Genomic DNA, 25,917 nt, shown 5'->3' with positions numbered 1-25,917 from the left:
GGCGCCAGCGGGCTGGCTTGAGTGGGTGCGGCCGTTGCTGCGGGGCTGGAGGCAGCCAGGCGCTGACACCCCGAGGCCCAGCGGCCGTTACAGCCACGCGCCACACCCCCACCCCCAGCAGGGCGCGCGGGAGCCGAGGCTGCAGCAGGCGTGGAAGTGGCAGGAAGGCATCCAGTCACGCGGGCCGAAGCTAGTGACGCAAGCGCTGGGAGAAGAACGGGCAGCTAGCGGCACAGAACCCCTCGCGCGGGACAAAGACGAAAAGCGCGCGCGCGCGCGCTCGGGCTGTATACGAGGAAGCTAAAGGCTTGCCCTTTAAGAGAGGCTCCGGTCCTGCGGGACTTGGTCACGTGATAGCAATGAGCGTGCGCCTGCGCCTCTTAGCATCTTCTGGCGCGCCTGCGCAGTGTGTCTAGCGGTCTTCCCGCCCGCCTTGGGTTACCGGCCGGACAGGCAGTACTTGCGGGAGCGAGCCCGCTCCGTTGGGTGAGAGGCCGCATCATCCATAACGTCAGTTTCCCTCCTCCCCGAGCCCACTCTCCCCTCTAGCCGCCCCGGAATGACCTTCCCGCTCACTGGGGGCCCCGACGCTTCTGGGTTCCCGGCAGGACGCAGCACAGCCCGGCGGGAGGGGTCTGAGGTCCCAGATCTGTGGGGGCGCGTGGCAGGCGCGAGAATCGCGACGCGCGTGACGTGCCGCAGCGCGTGTGATTGTTGCGCACGCGCGTGAACTGCTCCCTCCCCCCCGCGGAGTTTTCGTGAAGGTGTCGCGCGGGGACGGGCGCTCGCCTCGCAGGGGCCCCGCCCACTTCCCAGGTACCGCGCCGGGACTCCGCTCCCCCTCTACTGCCCCTCCCCCCTCCCGGAGCGTCCAGAGAGCCGCAGCAGCCCGGGGAGCGGTGCCCGCCCGCCGAGTGGCTCCCTCGGAGAGAGCCATCCCGGGAAGCAACGTTAGGGCGCGTTTCAGCCCCCGGTCGGGCTGTCAGCCGCTGGGGAACGCTGCGTGGTGTTCCTTGTTCGCTTGTGCAGCCCGGGGGTTTCCTGGGGAGGCGCGTAATCCATGTTTTACGTTGTATTGTGGTGAACGAAGCTTCTGTAAGACGTTCAGCACCTAGGGCCCGATCACAGTGCCCTGTGGGAAAGCCCAGTGGTGACGTACTGATCAGGGACTCACCTGGTAAAGGAGATCCAGGGAAAGATAATGCAGCCCGGGATTGTGTTATCTCTCTGTCCTGAGCTCAGCAGAGCTGATGTGGAGGATGTTGTGCTTAAGCCTACCCAGTATAGTTCCTTGTAGCCCCAGCGAACTCTCCAGGCAGTAAAGGGAGAGAGAACTAAGCCAAGAGATACCTGGTCTCCTCCCTTACTCTGTTTCTGCATCAGAGAGAATGATTTCTGAGATGTATTGATCCTTTACATCGGGGTGGGCAAACTTTTTGGCCTGAGGGCCTCATCAGGATTCCAAAACTGTACGGAGGACCCCCCACCTTATCCAACCTCCTCTGCTCTCTGTCCCCAGACTGCCCTGACCCCTAGCCACACCCCTGCCCCCTGACAGGCCCCACTGAGACTCCCACACCTATCCAACCGCCCCTGTCCCCTGACTGCCTCCCGAGACCCTCTGCCCCTTATCCAATGCGCTCCCTGCCCCCTTACCATGCCACTCAGAGCAGCATGTCTGGCAGCCGTGCTGCCCAGAGCGCTGCCGCCCAGAGCGCTGGCAGCATGGCAAGCTGAGGCTGTGGGGGAGTGGAGCTAGCCTCCCTAGTTGGGGGGCTCAAGGGCCAGGCAAGATGGGCCCATGGGCCATAATTTGCCCACTTCTGCTATACATAGTACAGTTATTGGGGCAGTATATGAGCAAATTAGAAGCTCTGACATTTCCAGGGCATGAATTGTTCAAAATGTTTGGATATAGTTGTTCAAGAAATTCAGAAAAAGCAATAATTTATGTGGAAAAATAGGTACATCTCATTAATGCAGGTCTTGAATACATAACATCGTTATTCTGAAAACTAGTACTTAACGTCAAAACTTATTTTTCTTTCATCCATTAGTTAAAGGATGAAAAGTGACAAGGAGCCATTTTTTGTTAAATTTATAAAGTCTTCTGGAAACTCTGAATATTTTTTTAAAGCTCTTGAGGTAAGCATTTTGGTACCACGATCAGCTGTTTTTTTCCTGAATTTAGTTTTCCATCTAATTATTTTCATGGTTATATGTAGCCTATTAATTTCATATATCTGTAAATAAAATGTATGGTTTCTGTAAGATGAAGACATTTAATGTTAGATAATACAGATGCCTTGTTTAACTCTTTTTCTACAGCAAGGATCAACATTTTCTTTGTTATATATTTTTACTATATATACATTTGTTATAGTTTCACTAATTATAGTGGATTAGTTTCACTTCTTAATACAGTAGAGAATTCATATAGTGAAATCATTGTTTCGTGAAACCGATTTCCCTGTGGCACCAATCCTGTAAGGTGCTGTGTGCCTCTGGAAAGGTGCTGAAGCACTCAAAACTTTTGGCCCAATCCTGCCTGGCATAGTGCTTACTACTGTGAGGTGTTTTTTGAAATAATTGAAGATAGATTGAATAACCTAGTTAAAAACCTTGACCTCCCCAACGGGCAAATTATCCCACAGTGTTTGAATTATTTTATCGAAGAGGTATGCTTGTGCCTTGGTAACTAGCATTTGAATGATCATCCCAATCAGACAGTGATTGTAGAGGGCCCTCAGCAGGTTCCAGAACAAAGTGAGCTGCAAATCTGAGGGTTCAGGTCCCTTATCTACGCTACTATGGCTTCATTGAGGAGGGTGTCAAGTCATTTCTCCTCTGGGAAATCAGTGGGAGTTAGAAGGCTCTCAGCACAGATTAGGTCCAATAGGTGAACATTTGTACACTGTACATTTTAGTGGATTGAAATAATTTGGTATTTTTGTTCAACTTCACTACAAATCGATTCTTGTATAGTAATTTTGCTATAAGTAATTTCAACTGGATATGCTTTTGCTGTTGCCATAGGATTCATTTAAAAGAATTGTCTAACAGAGGGAAAGGAATTTAAGTATGTTGTTGTTTCATGTTTTCTTGCAGTCCATAAAAGAATTTCAGTCAGAAGAATATCTCCAGATCCTTGAAGAAGTGCCAGCGCTCAATATAAAAGAGAATGACAAATCCCTTTACATCTGTGACCCTTTTAGTGGCATTGTCTTTAGTCATCTCAAAAAGGTTTGCTACCCACTAGATTACTATCAAGTGTCCTATTCCTTTTTAAGGAATGCTCATATACATGTTCCTACACATTTTCTCTTTCTGAATTCTGTATACTGGCTTGTAATGTACACAGTGAATATGTGTAAATACAGTATGCTGTTAAACAGAGTTTCAGTGGGGAAATTGCAAAGGGTAGGAATAGCATGAAAGGGAAGACAAGACAAGGTATTCAATCCTTCAGTCTCAATTGCCTCTGCTTCTGCAGAATCTGTGGCCACCTTTTTTGTTTCTCCCAGTCATAGAGCAGCCTGGGAAAATGTCATGGTTGCAGTGATCTCTGACATGTTGCAGTAGCAAAGGATAGAATAGCCAGAGCTCAGTGGTGCTCCAGACATTGCCTCTGTTACCTATGCTGGGGCCAGCTCTATTCCACGTGAGGATTTCTCTGTTTGAGCAGTCCCCAGCCAATTGGTTGGTCAGTTCCAACTGCTTCGTGTTACTGAAATGGGATGTAGGATGTTCCCCAAGATGGTTTTTTTTTTTTTTTTTTGATAATTTTTTGAGAAAAGTGTCACCCTTCCTTCCATACTAATCCTCTTTGATCTTTGTTGCAGCTTGGTTGTAGAATCGTTGGACCACAGGTAGTCATATTTTGTATGCAGCACCAGCGATGTGTCCCGAGAGCCGAATATCCTGTTCATAATATGGCCATGGCTGATATAACAATATCCTGTACTAGTCTTGAAAAAGAAACTAGGGTAATACATTACAATATATAATGGAAGAATAATTGTTCAGCTAGATTTTTGTGAAGTTTACTTCCAGATACAGCATTAACAAGATTTATTGGTTAAACCTTTGTAAATGCATTTTGCACTTACTGAAAACTTTTAATATATATAGAAAGAGTTATTTTTTAAATGATGATGATGTTATGTTTCCATCTGAATAACTTTTGTCGCTTTGAATGAGTTAAAGTTCCCATTCGAATCTTCTAGACTAAGAAAACATCTGCAGTTTTACTTTGGGTGTTTGGATACATTTAACTTTTTCTCAATTGACTACTGTGTTTAAAGACTGACATTATCAAAGAGATCAGCAGGAACCTCAGATCTGTGTTATGCAAGTTGTATGTAGAAAAAAAATACTTCATTGGTTGTTGGTGGGCGGGGCGCATAGGAAACTGTTGAATAGTTTATAGCATTCATGAACTGACTAGAGATGTAGATGGATTTTCCGGCTAGTTGTCTGCAGCTAAGATGTCACAGACTATATAATGTGTTCCTGTTTATCTCAAACTATAAAGTAATTAAAGATTTAATACTTAGGCTACTCTGAATTTCTGTTAAATATTGAACATTTTGATCACACTTCATATTAAGGTTCCATTTATAAAGGCTTAATAATTTATGAATAGGTGTTTGAATAGCTGGTTAATCAATTAGAGTCTAGATTAATAAGTGTCTTATAATCATCTATAACAATGGTCCCCAACCTTTTCGTCTGGTGGGCACCAGACAGAGGACCGTGGTGGCGGTGGAGCACCCGCCGAAATGCTGCCAAATTTCTGCGGTATTTCGGCGGCAACGCCTCTTGATGACGCACTTGTCGGTGGCAAGCGGCATCATCGAGAGGCGTCGCTGCAGAAATTCGGCAGCGACGCGTCTTGATGACACCGTTTGTCAGTGACAAGCGGTGTCATCAAGAGGCGTCGCTGCCGAAATGCCGCAGAAATTCGGCGGCATTTCGGTGGATGCTCCACCGGGGGCCAGGACGTGAGCGCACCCGCAGGCACCGCATTGGGGACCGCTGATCTATAATAACTTCTACTGATGTGCTTATAGTAGGGCTGTCAGTTATTCACAGTTAACTCGTGATTAACTCAAAAAAATTAATCACGAATATTAACAAAATAGTTGCGATGAATTGCACTTTTAAACAATAGAATACCAATTGAAATTTATTTAATATTTTTGGATGTTTTTCTACATTTTCAAATATATTGATTTCTATTACAACATAGAATACAAAGTGTACAGTGCTCACTTTATATTATTATTTTGTATTACAAATATTTGCACTGTAAATATGGTAAACAAAAGAAATAGTATTTTTCAATTCATCTCATACAAGTATTGTAGTGCAATCTCTATCATGAAAATATAACTTACAAATGTACTTTTTTTTTTTTGGTTACATAACTACACTCAAAAAGAAAACAATGTAAAATGTAGAGCAGTGGTCCCCAACTTTTTCCATGGAGCAGGCACAAGACGACTAGATGCTGAGGACTGTGGCCGCCAGACAAGCAGCTGCTGAAATGCCGCCATGAAGGAGAGTCATCAAACGGCGTCACTGCCGAAATGCCGCCGAAATTCGGTGGGATTTCAGCGGTAGCGCTTCTTGACATTGCTACTTCTCGGTGGCATTTCAGCGACTGCTTGTCTGGTGGCCAGTAGGTTGGCGCACATGGTTGCCCCAGTGGGAGCCATGGCGCCCGCGGGCACCGCGTTGTGGACCTCTGATGTAGAGCCTACAAGTCCACTCAGTCCTACTTCAGCTAATTGCTCAGGCAAACAAGTTTGGTTAAAATTTGCGGGAGATAAAGCTGCCCAGTTCTTATTTACAATGTCACTTGAAAGAGAGAACAGATGTTCACATGGCACGGTTATAGCCAGCATCGCAAGATATTTACGTGCCAGATGCACTAAAGATTTATATGTCCCTTCATGCCTCAGCCGCCATTCACAGGACATGTGTCCATGCTCAATAACGATCCAAACAGAGCGGACCAACACATGTTCATTTTCATCATCTGAGTTAGCAGAAGGTTGATTTTCTTTTTTGGTGGTTTGAGTTTGTAGTTTCCGCATCTGAGTGTTGCTCTTTTAAGACTTCTGAAAGCATGCACCACACCTTATCCCTCTCAGATTTTGGACGGCACTTCAGATTCTTAAACCTTGGGTCGAGTGCTGTAGCTATTTTTAGAAATCTCACATTGGTACCTTCTTTATGTTTTGTCAAATCTGCAGTGAAAGTGTTCTTAAAATGAACATGTGCTGGGTCATCCTCTGAGACTGCTATAACATGAAATATATGGCAAAATGTGGGTAAAACAGAACAGGATACATACAATTCTTCCCCAAGGAATTCAGTCACAAATTTAATTAATGCATTATTTTTTTTAATGAGCATCATCAGCATGGAAGCATGTTCTTTGGAATGGTGGCCAAAGCATGAAGGAGCATAGGAATGTTTAGCATATCTGGCATGTAAATACCTTTTGACGCTGGCTACAACAGTGCCATGTGAATGCCTATTCTCACTTTCAGGTGACATTGTGAACAAGAAGTGGGAAGCTTTATCACCTGCAAATTTTAACCAAACTTGTTTGTCTAAGCGATTGGCTGAAGTAGAACTGAGTGGACTTGTAAGCTCTAAAGTTTACATTGTTTTATTTTTGAATGCAGGTTTTTTTTGTACATAATCCTACATTTGTAAGTTCAACTTTCATGAAGCAAATACTCACCAGCAACTACACACCACACAACAAAAAAACTAACCCAGGAACCAGTCCCTGCAACAAACCCCTTTGCCAACTCTGTCCACATATCTATTCAAAGGACACCATCATAGGACCTAGCCACATTAGCCACACCATCAAGGGCTCATTCACCTGCACTTCTACCACTGTGATATATGCCATTGTGCCAGCAATGCCCCTCTGCCACATACAAAGAATACGTTGATATAAATCAAACATCAAGAATTGTAACATTCAAAATCAGTAGGAGAGCAGTTCATTCTCTCTGGACACTCAATAATAGACTTAAAAGTGGCAATTCTTCAACAGAAAAACTTCAAAAATGGACTTCAACGAGAAACTGCAGAACTGGAATTAATTTGCAAACTGGACACTATCAACTTAGGCCTGAATAAAGACTGGGTGTGGCTAGGTCGCTACAGAAAGTAATTTTCCCTCTGATACTCACACCTTCTTGTTAACTGTTGAGAGTAGGCCAGTTCCACCTTGATTGAATTGGCTTCGTTAGCACTGGCCCCCCACTTAGTAAGGCAACTCCCATCTTTTCATGTGCTGTAATATATATATATATACTGCTTACTGTATTTTTCATTCCATGGGTCTGATGAAGTGGGTTTTAGCCCACAAAAGCTTATGCCCAAATAAATTTGTTAGTCTCTAAGGTGCCACAAGGACTTCTTGTTTTTGCTGATACAGACTAGCACAGCTGCCAGTCTGGAACCTGTTTTCATGATAAAGAGATTGCAGTACAGTACTCATATTACGTGAATTGAAAAATACAATTCCTTTTGTTTTTTACAGTGCAAATATTTGTAATAAAAATTAATATAAAGTGAGCACTGTACACTTTGTATTCTGTGTTGTAACTGAAATCAATATATTTGAAAATGTAGAAAACATCCAAAAAATTTAAATAAATGGTATTCTATTGTTGAACAGTACGATTAAGTGCGATTAACTTTTTAAAACACAATTAATTGCGATTAATTTTTTAATCGGTTGACAGCCCTAACTTATAGCCATGTATAACACATGGTACTCATGTATATATCATGCATATGGCATCTATTACTCATTTATTAACCCCTTACAAACTATTTATAAATTTATTCTGAATAAAAATATGACATTTTTTCTTAAGTGACTGTTTCTGTCTAGTAATAGTATGTGATGTGGATTCCTGGGTAGTAAACAGAACACAGGCATTTTTTCTTATTTAATCTGGATTGTAAATGTGTTCTGGAGGGCGCAATCCCCTGGTATTCACTATTTTACCATTTTTAAAGGGATTCCTTCAAAATTGTTCATTTCTATGTAGGCAAAATATATTTTTCTGTTTTAAAGCTGCCATAAAGTTAAGTTCCAGGAGAAATCACAGGACATGGAGTAATATTTTTTAAAAAATATAAGCAATATGAAGATATACTTTTTGTTGTTTGACTATTTTATTTGCCTCTCTTTTTTTTTTTTTTTTTTTCCCCTCTCTTTAGGAAGAAGTTCATAAGTATGTACAGATGATGGGTGGCCGTGTGTACAGAGATCTCAATGCATCAGTAACTCATCTTATAGCTGGAGAAGTTGGCAGCAAGAAATATTTAGTGGCTGCTGCTCTGAAGAAACCCATATTGCTTCCCACTTGGGTAAAAGCATTGTGGGAGAAGTCGCAACAAGGGTAAAAGAACCACTTTTTGTATTAGGAAATATTAAATTGTGTACTGGTTCTGGACTATATTTATTCCTTTGGAGTTGTGTTGGGAAAAGATCTGTCTTATTTTCTTTCTTTTTTCCCCCCTTCAGTATGATTAGATACACAGATATAAGCATGGAAGACTTCATATGTCCTTTATTTCGTGGCTGTACAATCTGTGTAACTGGCTTAAGTAGTGTGGACAGGAAGGAGGTCCAGCGTCTCACTACTGAGCATGGTGGTCAATACACAGGGCAGCTCAAGATGAATGAGTGCACCCATCTCATTGTTCAAGAGCCAAAAGGTAGATATTCTTTAATCAATTTAAGTTTGAAGGGACAACTTAGTGTAAAGCTAAGCATGTGCATAAGTGTTTGGAGAATCAGGGCCTAGATCTGTATCTGTTTCATTATGCTGTTGTTGCCAGTGCTGTTATGATAAATATTATATGCAAGAAGAGTGATATGGAGTGTTCTTAAGGGAAGGTGGAAAGGAGAACAAAGGGACACACAAGCAGAGACCCAAACACTATCAGAGGAGGGAAGGGGAGAGGCCTACAGAAAAGAAAAAATAGAATCTAAACTAAATTTTGGTGAAATCAGGAGACTTAAGAATTTTAATTATGATATTAATTGGATTACAAATAAACAAATAAACTTGAAGATAAAATTTTCCCACTAAAATTTCTTAATTTCCTCTTACTAAAATAAAATTAAAGCACTACTTTGTTCTTTGTAGTTTTGTTTGAGACACACTGGACTGAATTTTTAAATTTCCTCCCTACTTTTCCCAGGCAATTATTTTGTGATTTCTCTTTTTCCCTTCTTGAAGCCCCAAAATCTTGTTATGGCAATTCTGTCTCTGGCCAAAAGAGCTTGGCATAGCTCCTTCAGTGGGACTATTAGCTCTGCAGAACAATGTGAGGCATTTTCATCACTGGGTCTGAATGCTCGAGTGCTCAGATACCAGAATGATGAAAGCAGTATAAACACTTGTATAGACACTTCCAAAACATGTCAGTCTGGAATTTGTGAGCCAAGTAAAACTATAAAATCTGATTGCAACGTGACAGAATGTGCTAATGCTGACTGCCCCGTTTGATTTTTTTTTTTTTTTTTAATTGAAGACAGTTATAAACAGCTCATTGTAGATGAGATTAACATTCTGGTAGCTCAGCCAACCATATATTTTAATTTTCCATACACAATACAATCATATTGGTTAAAAGGTTGCAAAAGTTTTAACCTTTGATGTTTGCAACTTTGGTGTCACAGCTGTGAAATATATCCCCTTGATAACATGATCACAAGATGACTTTTTTGCTAACTAACAGTTGCTTTCCATTTTAAGTATGTGAATAAAAGTATGCATTTGCTTTTATATATATTATAAAAACACATAGTTTTTAGGCCATAAAGTCATGAGTTCAAATTCCATAACAGAACTTTGGACTAATGTCTAATGTTAGCACTGCAGTGAAGTACAGATGAGCTATAAAACTGATATTTTTATAGCATCCTGCAAGACGTAAGTATATTAATCATTAATATTGCTTAGTATGATTATTGTTTAGTAGTATTGCTGTTCATCTGTATCTGACATCTAGCAGTTCCTTCTGCCAATTTCTTGTTGTGGTTCAGATAGAAGTTTAAGATCTCATGGCAGTTTTCAAAACAGAAAACCTAACAGATAAAAACAGAATTATTTGGCTAGTGTGCTTGCACTAGCATACCTAACTCTGCTTTTAAGGCAAATTAGAATAGCTTGTTTATGAAAGCTGTACTATAAAATCCACAAATAATCTTAGGCAATAGTGCTGTCAGAAGAACCAAATTACGCTGATCAGCTTTAGTGAATTTAATGTAAACTGCCACTTGGAAGAGCCCCTTGGTATTTGAGAATGTATTGGTAATTACAACCTCCAAATGCAGTTTTTGTTTTAACTTTCTTGATTTTGCAATATGTGGTCATTCTTTCAGAATTGTCACTTTTGGAGCATTAGCCTTTTATTGATTGTGATTTGTCTTTATATAAAGGCCAGAAATATGAATGTGCCAAAAAATGGAATGTGCAGTGTGTGTCCATACAGTGGCTTTTTAACAGTATTGAGAATGGCTTCTGCCAGGATGAGGCAATGTATAAGACTGAGTCTGTACAAAAGCAAAATACCACACCCAGTACATCAACTCCTACTAGCCAAGCCAGCAAACCTGACAGTAAGTAAGACATCTCAGTATACTGAGTGAGTTGATGAAATTTCAGTTAAGGGAAAGGAAATGTTTCAGTTGAGTGGGCTGCTACGAACTCTAACTGCACTAAAATTTTGGTAATGAGGCCCTGATCCTGAAAACACATGCTTAAATTTAAGTACATGGGTTTATTCACATGCTTGAAGTTAAGTGTGTGTGTGTTTGCAGGGTCAGGGCCCAATTTTTTTTTATGTATAGATGTAGATAATAGATATTTATTTTTGGTCTGCTTAGGAGCATTGGAGGGCAACAACCAAGAGCAGACTGTGTTCATATCAAATGTAAATGCATCTAATTTAGTAGATGGCCACAAAGCTTATTGAGCGGAATAAGTTTTCAGAAACTGTTCTCCCACATTTTAAGGCTGACAGTTCTTCTAGAGAAAGAGGAACATGAGTTCTGTGTAAACACCATTGCTAATAGTGAGAGCATACTGAATTTTGGTGTAATGAAACCCTACATTTTAACTGAGGCTAGACTATGCATTATTGTGGTTTTCAGGTTTTGTCTTCCTTATTAGCATGGCAAAATCATATTTGACAATCATACGTCCTGTTTGGTTAAGCAGTGGGAGAGACTAACTTATTTTCTTCTTTTTTTTATTTTAACTTTGTTTAAAGGTTGTACCCTTTCAGATGTCAGCCACATTTCCAATATCAGTTTGAATGGCATTAATGAAACTGCATGTAGCTCTGCTGTGAACAGCAGGCTGGATCCTCCTCCTGATGATCTGGAAAATTTGGATATCAGTTCTTTTCAAGCCCCTGATGATTTACTAGATGGGTGTCGAGTAAGTTTTAACAATGTACAATTCTGAAATGACCAGTTATCATTTGGATGCAGCTAGTCTAGGTCTCCTGTAGTTATTGCTACAGTAAAATGTAATCCCACTCCCAGCACAAAGATATAATCTATTTCAAGATAAACCAAACTAGACTGTTTATAATGTATTTGAGGTACTGGAAAAAGTGTCTTCAAATTGCAGTTGGATAAGATGTGAAGCAGTATTGGCAACTTTATTTAATGGAAAATATTTTATTGGCATTTCCTGAGATGTTGAGCTGTGCAAGACAAAGTCACAAGGATGAACATTGAGGATGGAATAATTTCTTTGTTTTTTTGTAATTTTTCATAAGCTAAAGCTTGTGTGTTTGTATGTTTCTTTGGTTGGGTAATGAATGGTATCAAAATACAACTACTTCAATGAAAAATATCTGACCCTGTTCTTTTCTTTCTCCTTGCAGATTTATCTCTGTGGCTTCAGTGGCAGGAAGTTAGATAAAATGAGAAGGCTTATTAACTGTGGTGGTGGTGTTCGATTTAATCAACTCAATGAAGATGTCACCCATGTTATTGTGGGAGAATATAATGGTGAACTGAAGCAGTTTTTGAACAAGACTACTCACAGGTTCTGATAACTATGCTTAAAAGACACTTCTATAATCTTTGTTTACAAGAGGAAACATGAAAATATGTATTGATTAAACTTTTTTTGGACTAAATAGCTGTGTATGCTGTAGAAATAAAAATTGTAAAGACCATTAAGTTGTGGTCACTAATCAACAATATTTTACCCCGGGGAATAGTGTTTTTTAAGTAGCATATCTCCTCACATTCAACAGAAAAAAATTATTAGCTAAGGAGGATTATATGAAAATTCTAGAAACCCTCAATATTTGTGATAAATTACATTTTTCTTGGTTGTATTTCTTGTAGAAAATATGTAAAAATTCATATTCTCAAACTTTGAAATATTCACTAAATGCTAACGGCTGCAGTGTGGATGCAACTCAAACTTTTTTGTTTTAACTGGAGTCAGATGAGTGTCACAAACTTTGTACAGAAACACAAGTGTATTTGTAGAATGAGCAGTGTCTGAGAGGAAAAAACGATAGGTTAAAATGGTTTTGAGAGCCATCTTACGTGTGTGTGTGTGTGTGTGTTTGTAATATAAAGAATAATTGTATTTTATAGGCCTCATGCAGTGACAGCAAAATGGTTGCTGGAGTGCTTTGGTAAGGGTTACTTACTTCCAGTGGAGCAGTACATCCCTCTGAACTTCCAGCCAATAGAAAATACAATTTTGGAGCAACCTGGAATTAAGCGAACTGTTCCCAAAAGTAATAGTCTCACAAAAAGAGAAGCTGTGAAGCTTGTACAGCATCAGAATGCTGATGAAGACGACCTCCTCTCTCAATATGTGAATAATGATTCCACATTAAGTAAGTTCTGATCCAAGCACTTCATAAAAAGACAAAATTTATGTATAGCTCTTCTGAAAAGCTTGTGGTGCTATCTACAAAGATGGACATAGAAAAATGTAGTTACCTGATTTTAATCTTATGTAAAGAAATTGTAATTCATATTCCATAGCGTGTACATTTTTAAAACCTTCACATGGTTTGTATATTAATTTCCCTATTGTTCTTAAGAAAACAATATAAATTAGATGTAAACATGCCTCATATTGAGCAGTTTGTAAATGAAATCTAAAACCTTGGGTTGCAGTACTGTATTGTTTTCAATTAATAACCAACAGGATGGTTGAAACTCATTTTCTCTCTTACATTCCTGTATATGAAATTTTCATCAAGTGGTTATTTTTTCTTTTTTAGTTGAAGTTGAAAAGCTAGAAACTGGTCACTTCAGTGATGCTGCTCATATTACCATTCAAGAAGAGAAGCGGTCCTCTATCTGTCATAGTTCACTGACAGAGACTTCTACAGTGGTTGAAGAAGGCTTATTTGGCAGAAAGAGGTTCCTTCTTTTGGGTTTTGGTGAAGAGGATGAGTCCTGCATTGTAGAAATTATAAAGGAGAATTCTGGGAAAGTTCTACCCCCTCAAAACAGAGCAATTGCAGACTATGCTGTGGTTCCTTTACTGGGATGCAAGGTGGAGTCAACTGTAGGAGATGTTGTTACAAACACATGGCTGGTAAGGGGATACTGTAGAGCTAAGATCAAACAAATATTAGTGTTAGAAATATAGAAACTGAAAACTTATTGATGGTTATATTTGCATTAGAACAGAGGTTTTAGCTTTGTTTAATTAGCATACACCAAATTAAGAGAGTGCTTTAATGCACCTCTTCTTTATAGGCATGTCTTTTACTTGTCTCCTTTATTTCTTCCTGCTTTATTAAAACAGATTCTGATTTAGTGGCACAAAGATGTTGTACATAAGATTTTGCTCTAGTTGTCTGCATAATAGTTATGAAGAGAGAGCTGAGTACAATTGTTATGAATGACATTTCTGTTTTAACATCTGTTTAGTAAGCTATCTTTTTCTCTCTCTTTCCCCACACTTCCCCATATTTCTCTAATAACATATGTAGCTGTATCTGGGTGATGCAATTGCAGGCTGACATTATAGCTCAGGTGGTCAAACATTAAAATATGTTGATCTAGATAATGCTTATCATCTGGACTAATTTGGTGTTTTTCACTGTTAGATAATTAACTGTGAAATAAAACCTATGCTAACCCTTATATTGGGTTTTAAAATGTTTTAAAGCAGTAGTCATTGGAAAAATAGGAATTCAGGAAGCTTGACTCTTAATGTGAATTTGAAACTTTCTGGATCTTTTAAGGAATGTATCTGATCACATATAGAGTAATACATGTTCTACTTTGAACTTGAGGCACAAAGACAAAGAATGTCTTGCTGTTGATTCCATAAATGCTGTAGTACAATGGCTGAAATAATGTTTATCATATTCATTTATTTTGGCTTGGTTCTCATTTTCATTTATTTCTTCGTTTTTAAGATTATGTGTGTAGAACAGCAGCTCCTTTTAAACCCTCAGTCCAACCCACTTTTCACCCCAGTATCAGTAATGGAAGGAAGCACTCCTCTGGAAGACTGTGTGCTGTCTTTCAGCCAGTTTACTGGTGCAGAGAGAGACTCCCTGGTGTTCTTGGCAGGTCTTCTTGGAGCAAGGTATGGAGTCTGTTGCCACTTATGTTCATTTTCTGGCATCTAAAAATTTTTTCAAGTATTTAGTCACATTAGAGGAAAAAATGAGCAAAGAACTTCAGAGTTAAAATTTGTTCTAGACTTCTTTTTTATTTTATTCTTTTGTGAAAACTAATGTTGAAACATTGTGATTTGTTATTTGGTTCTGTATATCCTCCCTTGTTCGTCATTAAACCTTCTAGAGACAGTGTCTTTAAGTGTTCAAATATTTGTGTATGTCACTAGTGAATATCTGTTCTAAAAAATAACTTCTAAAAGGTAGGGAGGGAGAGAAAGACTGGGACATTTGTGGTTGTCCATACTTACTTGGTCAGTGATTTTCATGGAGTTTGCTCATTGTACAAGTAAAACCATTTTTTCTCCCTAGTTGCTGGCCATACAGACTCAGCCTGGGATATAGAAATTTAGCTGAAGTTTTTGGCTTGTGCATTGTAACCAGTTTAGAAAAATAATCTGTAGCCAACTCTACCCCCATTACAGTTAAAAATATGCACCACATTATCTTTAGTGGAGTTCCTTAGGTGTAAGTGAGGGAAGAATGTGGACCAGCTTTTGGAAGTTAGTTAACAGTTCTGTTTATGGTACCCAAGCAGTACTAGAACCCAGCTCACTCTTTTTCGTGCCTTTGTTGGCTCTGCAGTGCTAATCGGAACAGTCTAAACAATGGCTACATTTTTGAGTGGTTACTTATATACATTTATTTCAGAGTCCAGGAATTCTTTGTGCGAAGAGCCAACCCAAAGAAAGGAATGTTTGCCAGCACCCACCTAGTGGTCAAAGAGCCAGATGGTTCTAAATATGAAGCAGCAAAGAAATGGAATTTACCTGCAGTCACTATGGCTTGGCTCTTAGAATCTGCAAGGACAGGAAAGAAAGCAGATGAAAGCAAGTTCCCAGTTGAAAATGTTAACACTGGCGGTTGGTTGTCTTTTTTATGTTTTCTTGTTTATTTTAATATACGTTAATCATGTCATGTTACACTGCATTGCACTGTCGTTAAGAGAAATTTTTGAGTATAAGCTGATTTCTAATACTTAGGACCGTAAACTATTAAAACCAAAAGACTTTTCAGCTTGTAATTTACTCTTCACTAGTTAAGATGTTTACTTTCAGCCTATCACTAAGCTGAGATTGTAAAGGCTAGTCATTTCCACTTGTTTATAGTCAGCGGTCCAGATCTTTAGCTGAGGTAAATCACTGTGTAGCTTTACTGAAGTCAGTGGAGCTATGCTGATTTATATCAACTGAGGATCTAGCCCAATGTCTAGTTATTTCCACTTTCTGGTTTACACTCTCTTACATAATATTTTTGTATTAAGTTGTAAAACACTCTAGAAGAGTGTTTAAATCTAATTAAAAACTGTTTTACAAGAGAAGGCAGGTTCTATAAAATGTTTTTCTAAACAAAACAAACTTTAAATTACTTGACAGTGCCCCTTTTAGAACTGAGAAGCAAACTGGACTGATTAATACTGAATACCAGTTAACTCACTAGTTCTTACCAATGCATTTGTGGGCTGTATAAAATTGCAGTGATTAAAAACATACCTGCAATACTGCATTCAGCCCTGGGCACTTTAGTGCCAGAAAGATCTTGACAGATTAAGTAGGAATTCGGAGAAAAATAACAAAATGATTAAGGTACTGGAAGGAATGATTATATGTAAAACCAATTATATATGTTTGACCAAAAGATAATTCAGACTACAAGTCATATTTATGTATGGGTATTTGAAATGTGTAAACTCCAAGGGCCAACGTCTGTTGACTTGAATGAGATAAAGATTTGGCCAAAAGAGGGAAAAGAATTTAACAGGGTGGCCTAAGCAAGTGTAATTAGTAGTAATGGAATGAAACTGAGCAAAGGAAAACCAGGCTGAAAATGAGGGGGGAAAATCCTAACTTTAGGGGGGGTATTTAATATTTGTATTAGAGTAGCAACCAGAGGGTCTAAACTGGCTTGAGGAACTGTAGTACTAGACTCTGTACAGTTGTAGAGTTTAAGACCACAAGGGACCACCAGGTAGTCTGACCTGTTATGTATCACAGGCCACCAACACCACCCAGCACTATGAAGTCTGTGCTTCAAAAAGCATACAATTAAATATAAAATGTGAGTCTTCCAGAGGATGTATTAGAAGCCCTATTACTGGAGTCATTTAAAAGCTGGGTTGGCAAAGAGCTGTAGAATAATACAGCAGAGAAAAGTTGGCAGCATGATGGACTAGATTGCCTAACACAGGGATCAGCAATCTTCAGCACGCAGCCCATCAGCACTAGTGTAGAAAATAGGAACTTAAAAAGAAAAACCCTCCCTTCATTTTACAGCATATGTAGAAGAACAAAATATTGGATAAATAAAATCCTTAGCATAATGCAAGTATATGCACATTTACATTTAGGGAAAAAATGGTGGTGCTTAATTATAATTTTCTTTATTTAATTTAAGATAAAGAAGAGAGTTTCGTAAGTCAGCCCAACAAGACAGAGACAACTATAATGTCTTCAGATATACCAGACCATCCTAGCAATCTCCTTGAAACTGGGAAGAAAACAGCTGTGATGCCTCTTGATGTGAGCCGATTCCAGAGTAAAGCTTTCCATAGTGTGATCTCACACCATATTGGGCAAAAGCCAACCCTTCCTGCAGAAGGAAGACTACTCCAGAAAGAACCATCTTTACACCTTGACACACCATCCAAATTTCTTTCCAAAGATAAGCTCTTCAAGCCTTCATTTGATGTAAAGGTAAACTCCTTTGCAAGTTTCTAAACCAGTAGTGCCAGCACATTCACATGTGTGTGAATGAAAAAGGCACAAAAAAACCCTATGCTAACCCTTTGTAAAGAGTGCATATTAATACCACACAAATAAAAACACTTCTAGGCTTTCTAATTTGGCAGGCAGTTCAGAAAATTCACGTGTTCTAAGGGACAGAGGTTATTAGAATTGATACCTAAAGCATATAAAAATAATTAAAGCATGAACATTTTGAGAAATAGATACTATAGCACCCTTAACAAAGCCCCAATATGCCTATTGCAACATATACCAGAGGGTCCTAAAGCAATGACCTACATTACATGGTCTGTGTTGCTCTTTAAAAACAGAGTGAAACTTTAGTAGAAGAGTTAACAGTTTTTTGCGAACTATCGTAAACCGTCTGTATTTGGCCCATAGTGAAATAGTTTCCCGGTGGACTGTGTACACTTTAAAACTTTTACATTTAAGCTTTCTTGCTCATCCTACAATATTCACTTCCTTGTAACTTTATTCCCCAGGCATTCCCTTAATTTTGCTCTTGGCTTCTACGGAACTACTACTTTACTGTGATAATTCTTATACATTTGAGAGAATAGTAGCCATTATCCCTCTTATACAAAGATGTAGTTGCATGAAGATGGAGAAAGAAATAGGTGAAGAGGAGACATTTGTCTTAAAGATGGCCTGCAAATGGGAAAAAATAGATTGGATTTTTGCTCTTTTCTGCTTCTTTCTGTTGCATAGAAAAGGTCATTTGCCTTTTGTTTAACCTTAGATATGTCAGTGCTGGAAAATTTTTTGACTGACTCGGGTGTGTACTGAAAGCTTACTCAGTGAAGGTGCTGAATATAAACAGAGAACTCTTTTCCCCAATTAAGTTAAACACTGATAAAGACAACAAACCCCGTACAGTTTGAATATAAATCATTTCCCTTCCTAGTTAAGCCAGTTTACATACATGGTTTCTCTGCTGTCCTAAGCTTATTATTTTCCATTTATCCATAACAGCTAAGGAAAAACAAAGTGGACAGGGCCACAGCTTCTAATTTCAAGCAGAGGGCAGTAAAATTGAAGATCGGTTTGGTATATATATCCCATTTCAGACCCTTTTTAGACATTTCTAAGGGAGCAAATAGAGCACACATCCAGTTTTTTTCTAGGTCATATTTGAATAGATACTAAATAAGAGTATAGAGAGAGGCTAGTCCTGTGATTAGAGCATGGGACTGGGACTCAGGAGATCTGAATTTGGTTCCTGGCTCTTCCGTATACTTCTTGTGTGAGCTGGAAGAAAGCGAGTAGGGGAGAGGTAATTTTAGATTTGATTCTGGCTAATAGGGAGGAATTAGTTGAGAATTTGAATGTGGAAGGCAGTTTGGGTGAAAGTGTTCAAGAGTATTCTGTTGGAGGAGAAGGTATTTGTAGAGGCTGGTAGGGGCAGTGTGCTGGGAGAGAAGCTGAGCCCTGATTACGGGGCAGGGCTTCTCTGACTAGGGGTCCTATAAAGGTAGCCAGCCAGCGGCATAGACAGCTGCAGCAGCACAGGAGCCAGCAGAGCTGTAAACAAGGGAGTTTGAGTGGAGTTCTGTTGGAGAAGGTATTTGTAGGTGTTTCTATTCGTATTTGTAGAGGCTGGTGGAGCAGTGTGCTGGGAGAGAAGCTGAGCCCTGATTAGGGAGCGGGGCTTCTCTGACTAGGAGTCCTATAAAAGTAGCCAGTCAGGCAGCAGCATAGACAGTTGCAGCGGCACAGGAGCAAGCAGACAGAGCTGTAAACAGGGGAGTTTGAGTGGGAGTTTGCAAGGGGAGTTTGAGGGGAAGACTAAGAGAGCCAGGCTAGTGAAGGGAGCGCGTGGTAGTCTGGCAGTGTTTTCTGCTCGTTGGGGGTTTGTGTTGCTGTGGGTGGTGGTGTTTTGGTTTGGTTTGTGTTTCCTGGACTAAGAGGACTTAGGTGAGAAGGCTATGACAGATACAGAGGCAGCAGTGGTACTGACCCAAGCAGTGGAAGACACAATGAAGATGACTGGATGTGGAAGCTGCGGCATGTACATGATCCTGGAGGGGGTACCTGAAAAGAGTTTTGTCTGCATGAAGTGCCACCTGATAGATGGAAGAAAAGATCCAAGGATTGGAGATGCAGGTGGAAACTCTGGCTGAGTTTAGACGGGGGCTCAAGTGGATGGTGGTGCAAAGACATGAGGAGGCTGAAGGGAAAAGCTCAGACTTGCATCTAGAAGCAGGACCAAAGAACTCTGAGGGGAGACTGCTGGGTGAGGAAAGTGGATAGTGGAAGCATGTGACTAAGAGAACCAGGCAGAGGCAAAGATGGGCTACTGAATGAGAAATAGAGCTCAGAAACAGGTTTGCGGAGTTGGAAAATGAAGATGGGACACAGCAGGTGGTCACTGAAGCTGAGAGGGCAAGGAAGAAGAGAAGAGCAGCTAGTAGTCCTATAGGAAGAGGGGAAGAGTCAGTGGAGATAACACCAAATAGGAGCCTCAGGAGGATACCAGGTGGGTTGTGGAGGATTGCAAGGGACAATAGGAATTGAGAGGACTTGCAGCCAGAGGGAACAGGGGATAGACTGGAGAACCGCACCATCACCAGGAAAAGGCATGTCTACATGATTGGGGACTCCTTACTGAGAAGAATAGACAGGCCTGTAACTAGAGCCGATCCACAGAACATAAGGGTGTGCTGTCTGCAGGGTGCTAAGATACGGGATGTGGACCTGAGGCTGAAGAGGATCCTAACGAGAGAGGGAAAGAATCTACTGATTGTCCTTCATGGGGGAACAAATGATATGGCTAGATTCTCGCTGGAACGTATGAAGGGAGACTATGCCAGGCTGCGGAAGATACTTAAGGAAATCGAGGCTCAAGTGATCTTCAGTGAGATTTTGCCTGTTCCTAGAGAAGGGCAACAAAAGTGTGACAAGATTATGATGATCAACAGATGGCTCAGGCAGTGGTGCTATAAGGAGGGCTTTGGGATGTATGGCCACTGGGAAGCATTTATGGACAGAGGACTGTTCTCTTGGGATGGACTTCACCTGAAATAGACTTCTAGGATGGAGGCTGGCACAACTGATTTAAGAGAGCTTTAGACTGGGAATTTGGGAGAGATGGTTGGGAGATGTCCAAGTAATCTCCACACCAGATTTTAACATTGAGAAGGAAGAAAATGATACAGCCATGGGTAGGAGAATGGAGATAAGGAGAAAGGGTAGTGTAGATACCAGTTTAATAGGTGATATTGGCGGTAGAATGGTTGTGCCTAATTGGGTAAAGAATGTGAGAGAAGCCAAACAGCAAAAATTAAGATGTTTGTACACTAATGCAAGGAGCCTAGGTAACACAATGGAGGAACTAGAGCTATTGGTGCAGGAAGTGAAATCAGATATTATAGGGATAACAGAAACATGGTGGAATGGTAGTTATGACAGGTATTGAAGGGTATGTGCTATTTAGGAAAGACAGAAATAAAGGCAAAGGTGGTGGAGTAGCATTGTATGTCAATGATGAGATAGACTGTAAATAAATAAGAAGGGGTAGAATGGATAAGACAGTCTATCTGGGCAAAAATCACATTGAGGAAGAAAGCTACTACAGCTTCCCCTGAGATAGTGCTTGTGGGGTGCTGTAGACTGCTGGGATCCAATTTGGATATGGATAGAGACCTCTTTAATGTTTTTAATAAAGTAAATACTAATGGGAATTGTTTGATCATGGGAACTTTACCTTCCCAGATATAGACTGGATGACAAGTGCTAGTAGTAATAATAGGGCTCAGATTTTCCTGGATGCGATAGCTGATGGATTCCTTCACCAAGTAGTTGATGAACCAACAAGAGGGGATGCCATTTTAGATTTGGCTTTGGTGAGTAGTGAGGACCTCATAAAAGAAATGGTTGTAGGAGACAACCTTGGCTTGAGTGATCATGAGCTAATTCAATTAAAACTAAATGAGAGGATTAAACAAAAATAGATCTGTGACTAGGGTTTTTTATTTCGAAAGGGCTAGCTTTAAAAACTAAAGGAAATTAGTTAAGGAAGTGGATTGGACTGAAGAACTTGTGGATCTAAAGGCGGAGGAGGCCTGGATTTACTTCAAGGTTGCAGAAACTATCAGAAGCCTGCATCCCAAGAAAGGGGGAAAAACTCATAGGCAGGCATCGTAGACTAAGCTGGATGAGCAAGCATCTCAGAGAGGTGATTAAGAAAAAGCAGAGAGCCTAAAGGTGTGGAAGATGGGAGTGATCAGCAAGGAAAGCTACCTTATTGAGGTCAGAACATGTCGGGATAAAGTGAGACAGGCCAAAAGCCATGTAGAGTTGGATCTTGCAAAGGGAATTAAAACCAATAGTAAAAGGTTCTACAGCCATATAAATAAGAAGAAAACAAAGAAAGAAGAAGTGGGACCGCTAAACACTGAGGATGGAGTGGAGGTTAAAGATATTTTAGGCATGGCCCAATACCTAAACAAATACTTTGCTTCAGTCTTTAATGAGGAGCTTAGGGATAATGCTAGGATGACAAATGGGAATGAGGATATGGAGGTAGATATTACCACATCCGAGGTAGAAGCCAAACTCGAACACCTTAATGGGACGAAATCGGGGGGCCCAGATAATCTTCCTCCAAGAATATTAAAGGAAGTGGCACATGAAATGGCAAACTCATTAGCAAGAATTTTTAATGAATATGTAAACTCAGGAGTTGTATCGTATGACTGGAGAATTGCTAACATAGTTCCTGTTTTTAAGAAAGGGGAAAAAAGTGATCTGGGTAACTACAGGCCTGTTAGTTTGACAACTATAGGCCTGTAGTATGGAAGGTCTTGGAAAAATTTTTGAAGGAGAAAGTAATTAAGGACATTGAGGTCAATGATAATTGGGTCAAAATACAACATGGTTTTACAAAGGTAGATTGTGCCAAACCAACTTGATCTCTTTCTTTGAGAAGGTAACAGATTTTTTAGCCAAAGGTAACTCAGTGGAACTAATTTACCTTGATTGCAGTAAGGCATTTGATACAGTTCCACATGGGGAATTATTAGCTAAATTGGAAAAAATGGAGATCAATATGAAAATGTAAAGGTGGATAAGGAACTAGTTAAAGGGGAGACTACAGTGGGTCATACTGAAAGATGTACTGTCAGGCTGGAAGGAGGTTACTAGTGGAGTTCCTCAGGGATTGGTTTTGGGAACAATCTTATTTAATCTTTTTAATATTGACCTTGGCACAAAAAGTGGGAATGTACTAATAAAGTTTGCGGATGACACAAAGCTGGGAGGTATTGCCAATACAGAGGGGGTCCGGGATATTCTACAGGAAGATCTGGATGACCTTGTAAACTGGAGTAATAGTAATAGGATGCAAAAATAGTGAAAAGTCCAAGGTCATGAATTTAGGGATTAATAACAAGAATTTTTGTTATAAACTGGGGACGCATCACTTGGAAGTAACAGGATGAGAAGGACCTCAGAGTATTGGTTGGTCACAGGATGACTATGAGCTGCCAATGTGATATGGCTGTTAAAAAAGCTAATGCAGTCTTGGGCTGCATCAGGTGAGGTATATCCAGCAGAGATAAGGAGGTGTTTGTACCGTTATACAAGGCACTGGTGAGACCTCATCTGGAATACTGTGTGCAGTTCTGGTCTCCCATGTTTAAGAAAGATCAATTCAAACTAAAACAGGTGCAGAGAAGGGATACTAGGATAATCAGAGGTGTAGAAAACCTTATAAGAGGAGACTTATAGAGCTTGGCTTGTTTAGCCTAACCGAATGAAGGCTGAGAGGAGATACGATTGCTCTCTGTAAATATATCAGAGGAATAAATACCAGGGAGGGAGAGGAATTATTTAAACTCGGTATCAATGTGGACACAAGAACAAATGGATATAAATTGGTCATCAGAAAGTTTAGACTTAAAATTAGGCAAAGGTTTCTAACCATCAGAGGAGTGAAGTTCTGGAATAGTCTTCCAAGGGGAGCAGAGGAGGCAAAAGACATATCTGGCTTCAAGACTATGCTTGATAAGTTTATGGAAGGGATGATATGATGGGATAGCCTAATTTTGGCAATTAATTGATCTTTGACTATTAGGGGTAAATATGCCCAGTGGGTATCTGGCTGGTGAGTCTTTTCCACATGCTCATGGTTTAGCCGATCACCATATTTGGGGTCGGGAAGGAATTTTCCTCCTGGGCAGATTGGCAGAGGCCCTGGGGGTTTTTTGTCTTCCTCTGCAGCTTGGGGCATGGGTCACTTGCTGGAGGATTCTCTGCACCTTGAAGGCTTTAAACCACAAGTTGAGGACTTCAGTAACTCAGACATAGGTCAGGGGTTTGTTACAGGAGTGGGTGAGTGAGATTCTGTGGCCTGCGTTGTGCAGAAGATCAGACTAAAAGATCATAATGGTCCCTTCTGACCTTAAAGTCTATAAGTCTGAGTTCATGATTCTAAGGAAAAGTAGGAGGGAAAACAGCAGAATAAAGACAGTGGACTTCAAGAAGGCAGATTTTAGCAGACTCAAAGAACTGGTAGGTAAGAACCCATGGGAAGTAAATCTAAGGGGAAAAAAGAGCTCAGGAGAGTTGGCAGTTTTTTAAAGAAACATTGCTTTTGTGCCTTTAATAACCTATCCCAATGTGTAGGAAAAATAGAAAGTATGGTAAAAGACCATACTTAAGTAGGAGATCTTCAATGACCTGAAATTCAGAAAACAGTGATACAAACATTGGAAATTAGGTCAAACTATGAAGGATGAATTTTAAAAAACCCACACACATAGGGACAAAATTAGAATGGCCAAGGCAAAAAAGATTAAACTACCTAGGGACATAAGAGGAAACAAGAAAACATTTTACAAATAAATGAGAAGCAAGAGGAAGACCAAGGACAGAGTAGGCCAATTACTCAATGAAGGGGGGAAAAGAACAAAAAATGCAGCAATGGCCAAAGTGTTAAATGCCTTTTTGTTTCACATTTCACTAGAAAAGTTAGCAGCAATTGGATGACTCACATGGTAAACACCAGTGTAAATGGGATAGAATCTGAGGCTAAAATAAGAAAAGAATTATTCAGAATTACTTAAACAAGTCAGAGGTCTTGAAGTCGGCAGGACCTTATGAAATACATTCTTAAGGAACTGGCTGAAGAGGTCTTTGAATCATTAGTGATTATCTTTGAGAACTCATGGAGGATGGGAAAGATACATGAGGACTGGAAATGGTCAAATACAGTACTTATAAAAAGGGGAATAAGCCAACCTAGGGAATTATAGACCAGTCAGCTTAATTTAGGTACCCAGAAAGCTAATGGAGTAAATAATCAAACAATCAACTTGCACCTAAAAAAAAATAAGGTGATTAGTAACCATCAGCATGGATTTGTCCAGAACAAATCATGTCAGACCAATCTAATATCCTTCTTTGACAGGGTAACCAGCCTTGTGAATAAGGGGGAAGCTGTAGGTGTGATATATCTTCCACTTTCATAATGTTTTTGTTACTGTCTCTGATGACCTTTTCATAAACTAGTGAAATATAGCGTAGACAAATTTACTGTAAGATGGGTGCACAACTAGTTGGAAAACTGCTCAGAGAGTTGTCAAAATTGGAAGAGCATATTGAGTGGGTCCCGCAGGGATCTCTCCTGTGTCCAGTTCTAATCAATATCTTCATAAATTATTTGGATAATGGCATAGAAAGTATGCTTATAAAGTTTGTGGATGATACTAAGCTGAGAGGGGTTGCAAGCACTGTGGAGGGCAGAATTAGAATTCAAAATGATCTTGGCAAACTGGAGAAATGGTCTGAAATAAATAGGATGAAATTAAATAGGGACAAATGCAAAGTACTACATTTAGGGAGGAAAAGTCAGTTACACAAATACGAAATGGAAAATGACTGTCTAGGAAGGAGTACTGCATGGAACGATTTGGGAGTTATAGTGGATCACAAAACAAATGAGAGTCAATAATGTAACACTGTTGCCAAAAAAAAACCAAGCATCGGTCTGTGATATATTTGCAGGAGTGTTGTAAGCAAGACATGAGAAGTAATTCTCCCACTTTACTCAGCACTGATAAGGCCTCAGCTGAAGTATTGTGTCCAGTTCAGGGCACCACATTTCAGGGAAAATATGGACAAATTGGAGCAAGTCCAGAGGAGAGCAACAAAAATGATTAAAGATCTAGAAAACATGACCTCCGAGGAAAGATTGGAAATAAAACTAGGTTTGTTTAATCTGGAGATGAGAAGACTGAGGAAGGAGGCAGGACTAAGAATTATCTCGACCATCCCTGACAAGTGTTTGTCTTCAGTGGTTCTCAAACTTTTGTATTGGTGATCCCTTTCACACAGCAAACCTATGAGTGTGACCTCCTGTATAAATTAAAAGCACTTATTTATATTTAACACTATTATAAATGCTGGAGGTAAAGCAGGGTTTGGAGGTGGAGGC

The 25,917-nt window shown here is 40.0% G+C and overlaps 2 protein-coding genes across 5 annotated transcripts in view; one reads left to right on the top strand and one right to left on the bottom strand.

Moving 5' to 3' along the window:
* Window positions 1–288: 288 nt before the first annotated feature.
* Window positions 289–25,917, top strand: part of TOPBP1 (DNA topoisomerase II binding protein 1) — a 53,609-nt gene continuing 27,980 nt past the window's right edge. Inside the window, exons 1-14 of one of the 4 annotated variants that reach the window (XM_050937880.1) lie at window positions 289–486; window positions 2,058–2,145; window positions 3,109–3,243; window positions 3,843–3,986; window positions 8,263–8,444; window positions 8,570–8,763; window positions 10,496–10,675; window positions 11,329–11,498; window positions 11,953–12,116; window positions 12,683–12,930; window positions 13,324–13,643; window positions 14,476–14,648; window positions 15,391–15,602; window positions 17,134–17,432. In XM_050937880.1, the coding sequence (XP_050793837.1) occupies window positions 2,065–2,145; window positions 3,109–3,243; window positions 3,843–3,986; window positions 8,263–8,444; window positions 8,570–8,763; window positions 10,496–10,675; window positions 11,329–11,498; window positions 11,953–12,116; window positions 12,683–12,930; window positions 13,324–13,643; window positions 14,476–14,648; window positions 15,391–15,602; window positions 17,134–17,432 (2,502 nt within the window). In that variant the 5' untranslated portion in view covers window positions 289–486; window positions 2,058–2,064. Of the gene's footprint in view, window positions 511–799; window positions 817–2,057; window positions 2,146–3,108; window positions 3,244–3,842; window positions 3,987–8,262; window positions 8,445–8,569; window positions 8,764–10,495; window positions 10,676–11,328; window positions 11,499–11,952; window positions 12,117–12,682; window positions 12,931–13,323; window positions 13,644–14,475; window positions 14,649–15,390; window positions 15,603–17,133; window positions 17,433–25,917 lie in introns of those variants that run through there. The other 3 variants (XM_050937877.1, XM_050937878.1, XM_050937879.1) reach the window with 3 other exon arrangements.
* The window catches only part of CDV3 (CDV3 homolog), a 70,033-nt gene continuing 59,632 nt past the window's right edge, over window positions 15,517–25,917 (bottom strand). Inside the window, exon 5 of the mRNA XM_050938096.1 lies at window positions 15,517–15,539. Within this exon, the coding sequence (XP_050794053.1) occupies window positions 15,533–15,539 (7 nt within the window). The 3' untranslated portion in view covers window positions 15,517–15,532. The remainder of the gene's footprint in view (window positions 15,540–25,917) is intronic.

The sequence above is a fragment of the Gopherus flavomarginatus genome, chromosome 2, assembly GCF_025201925.1.
Source record: "Gopherus flavomarginatus isolate rGopFla2 chromosome 2, rGopFla2.mat.asm, whole genome shotgun sequence".
NCBI classification, from domain to species: domain Eukaryota; kingdom Metazoa; phylum Chordata; order Testudines; family Testudinidae; genus Gopherus; species Gopherus flavomarginatus.
This window is presented reverse-complemented; position numbering and strand designations above follow the sequence as displayed.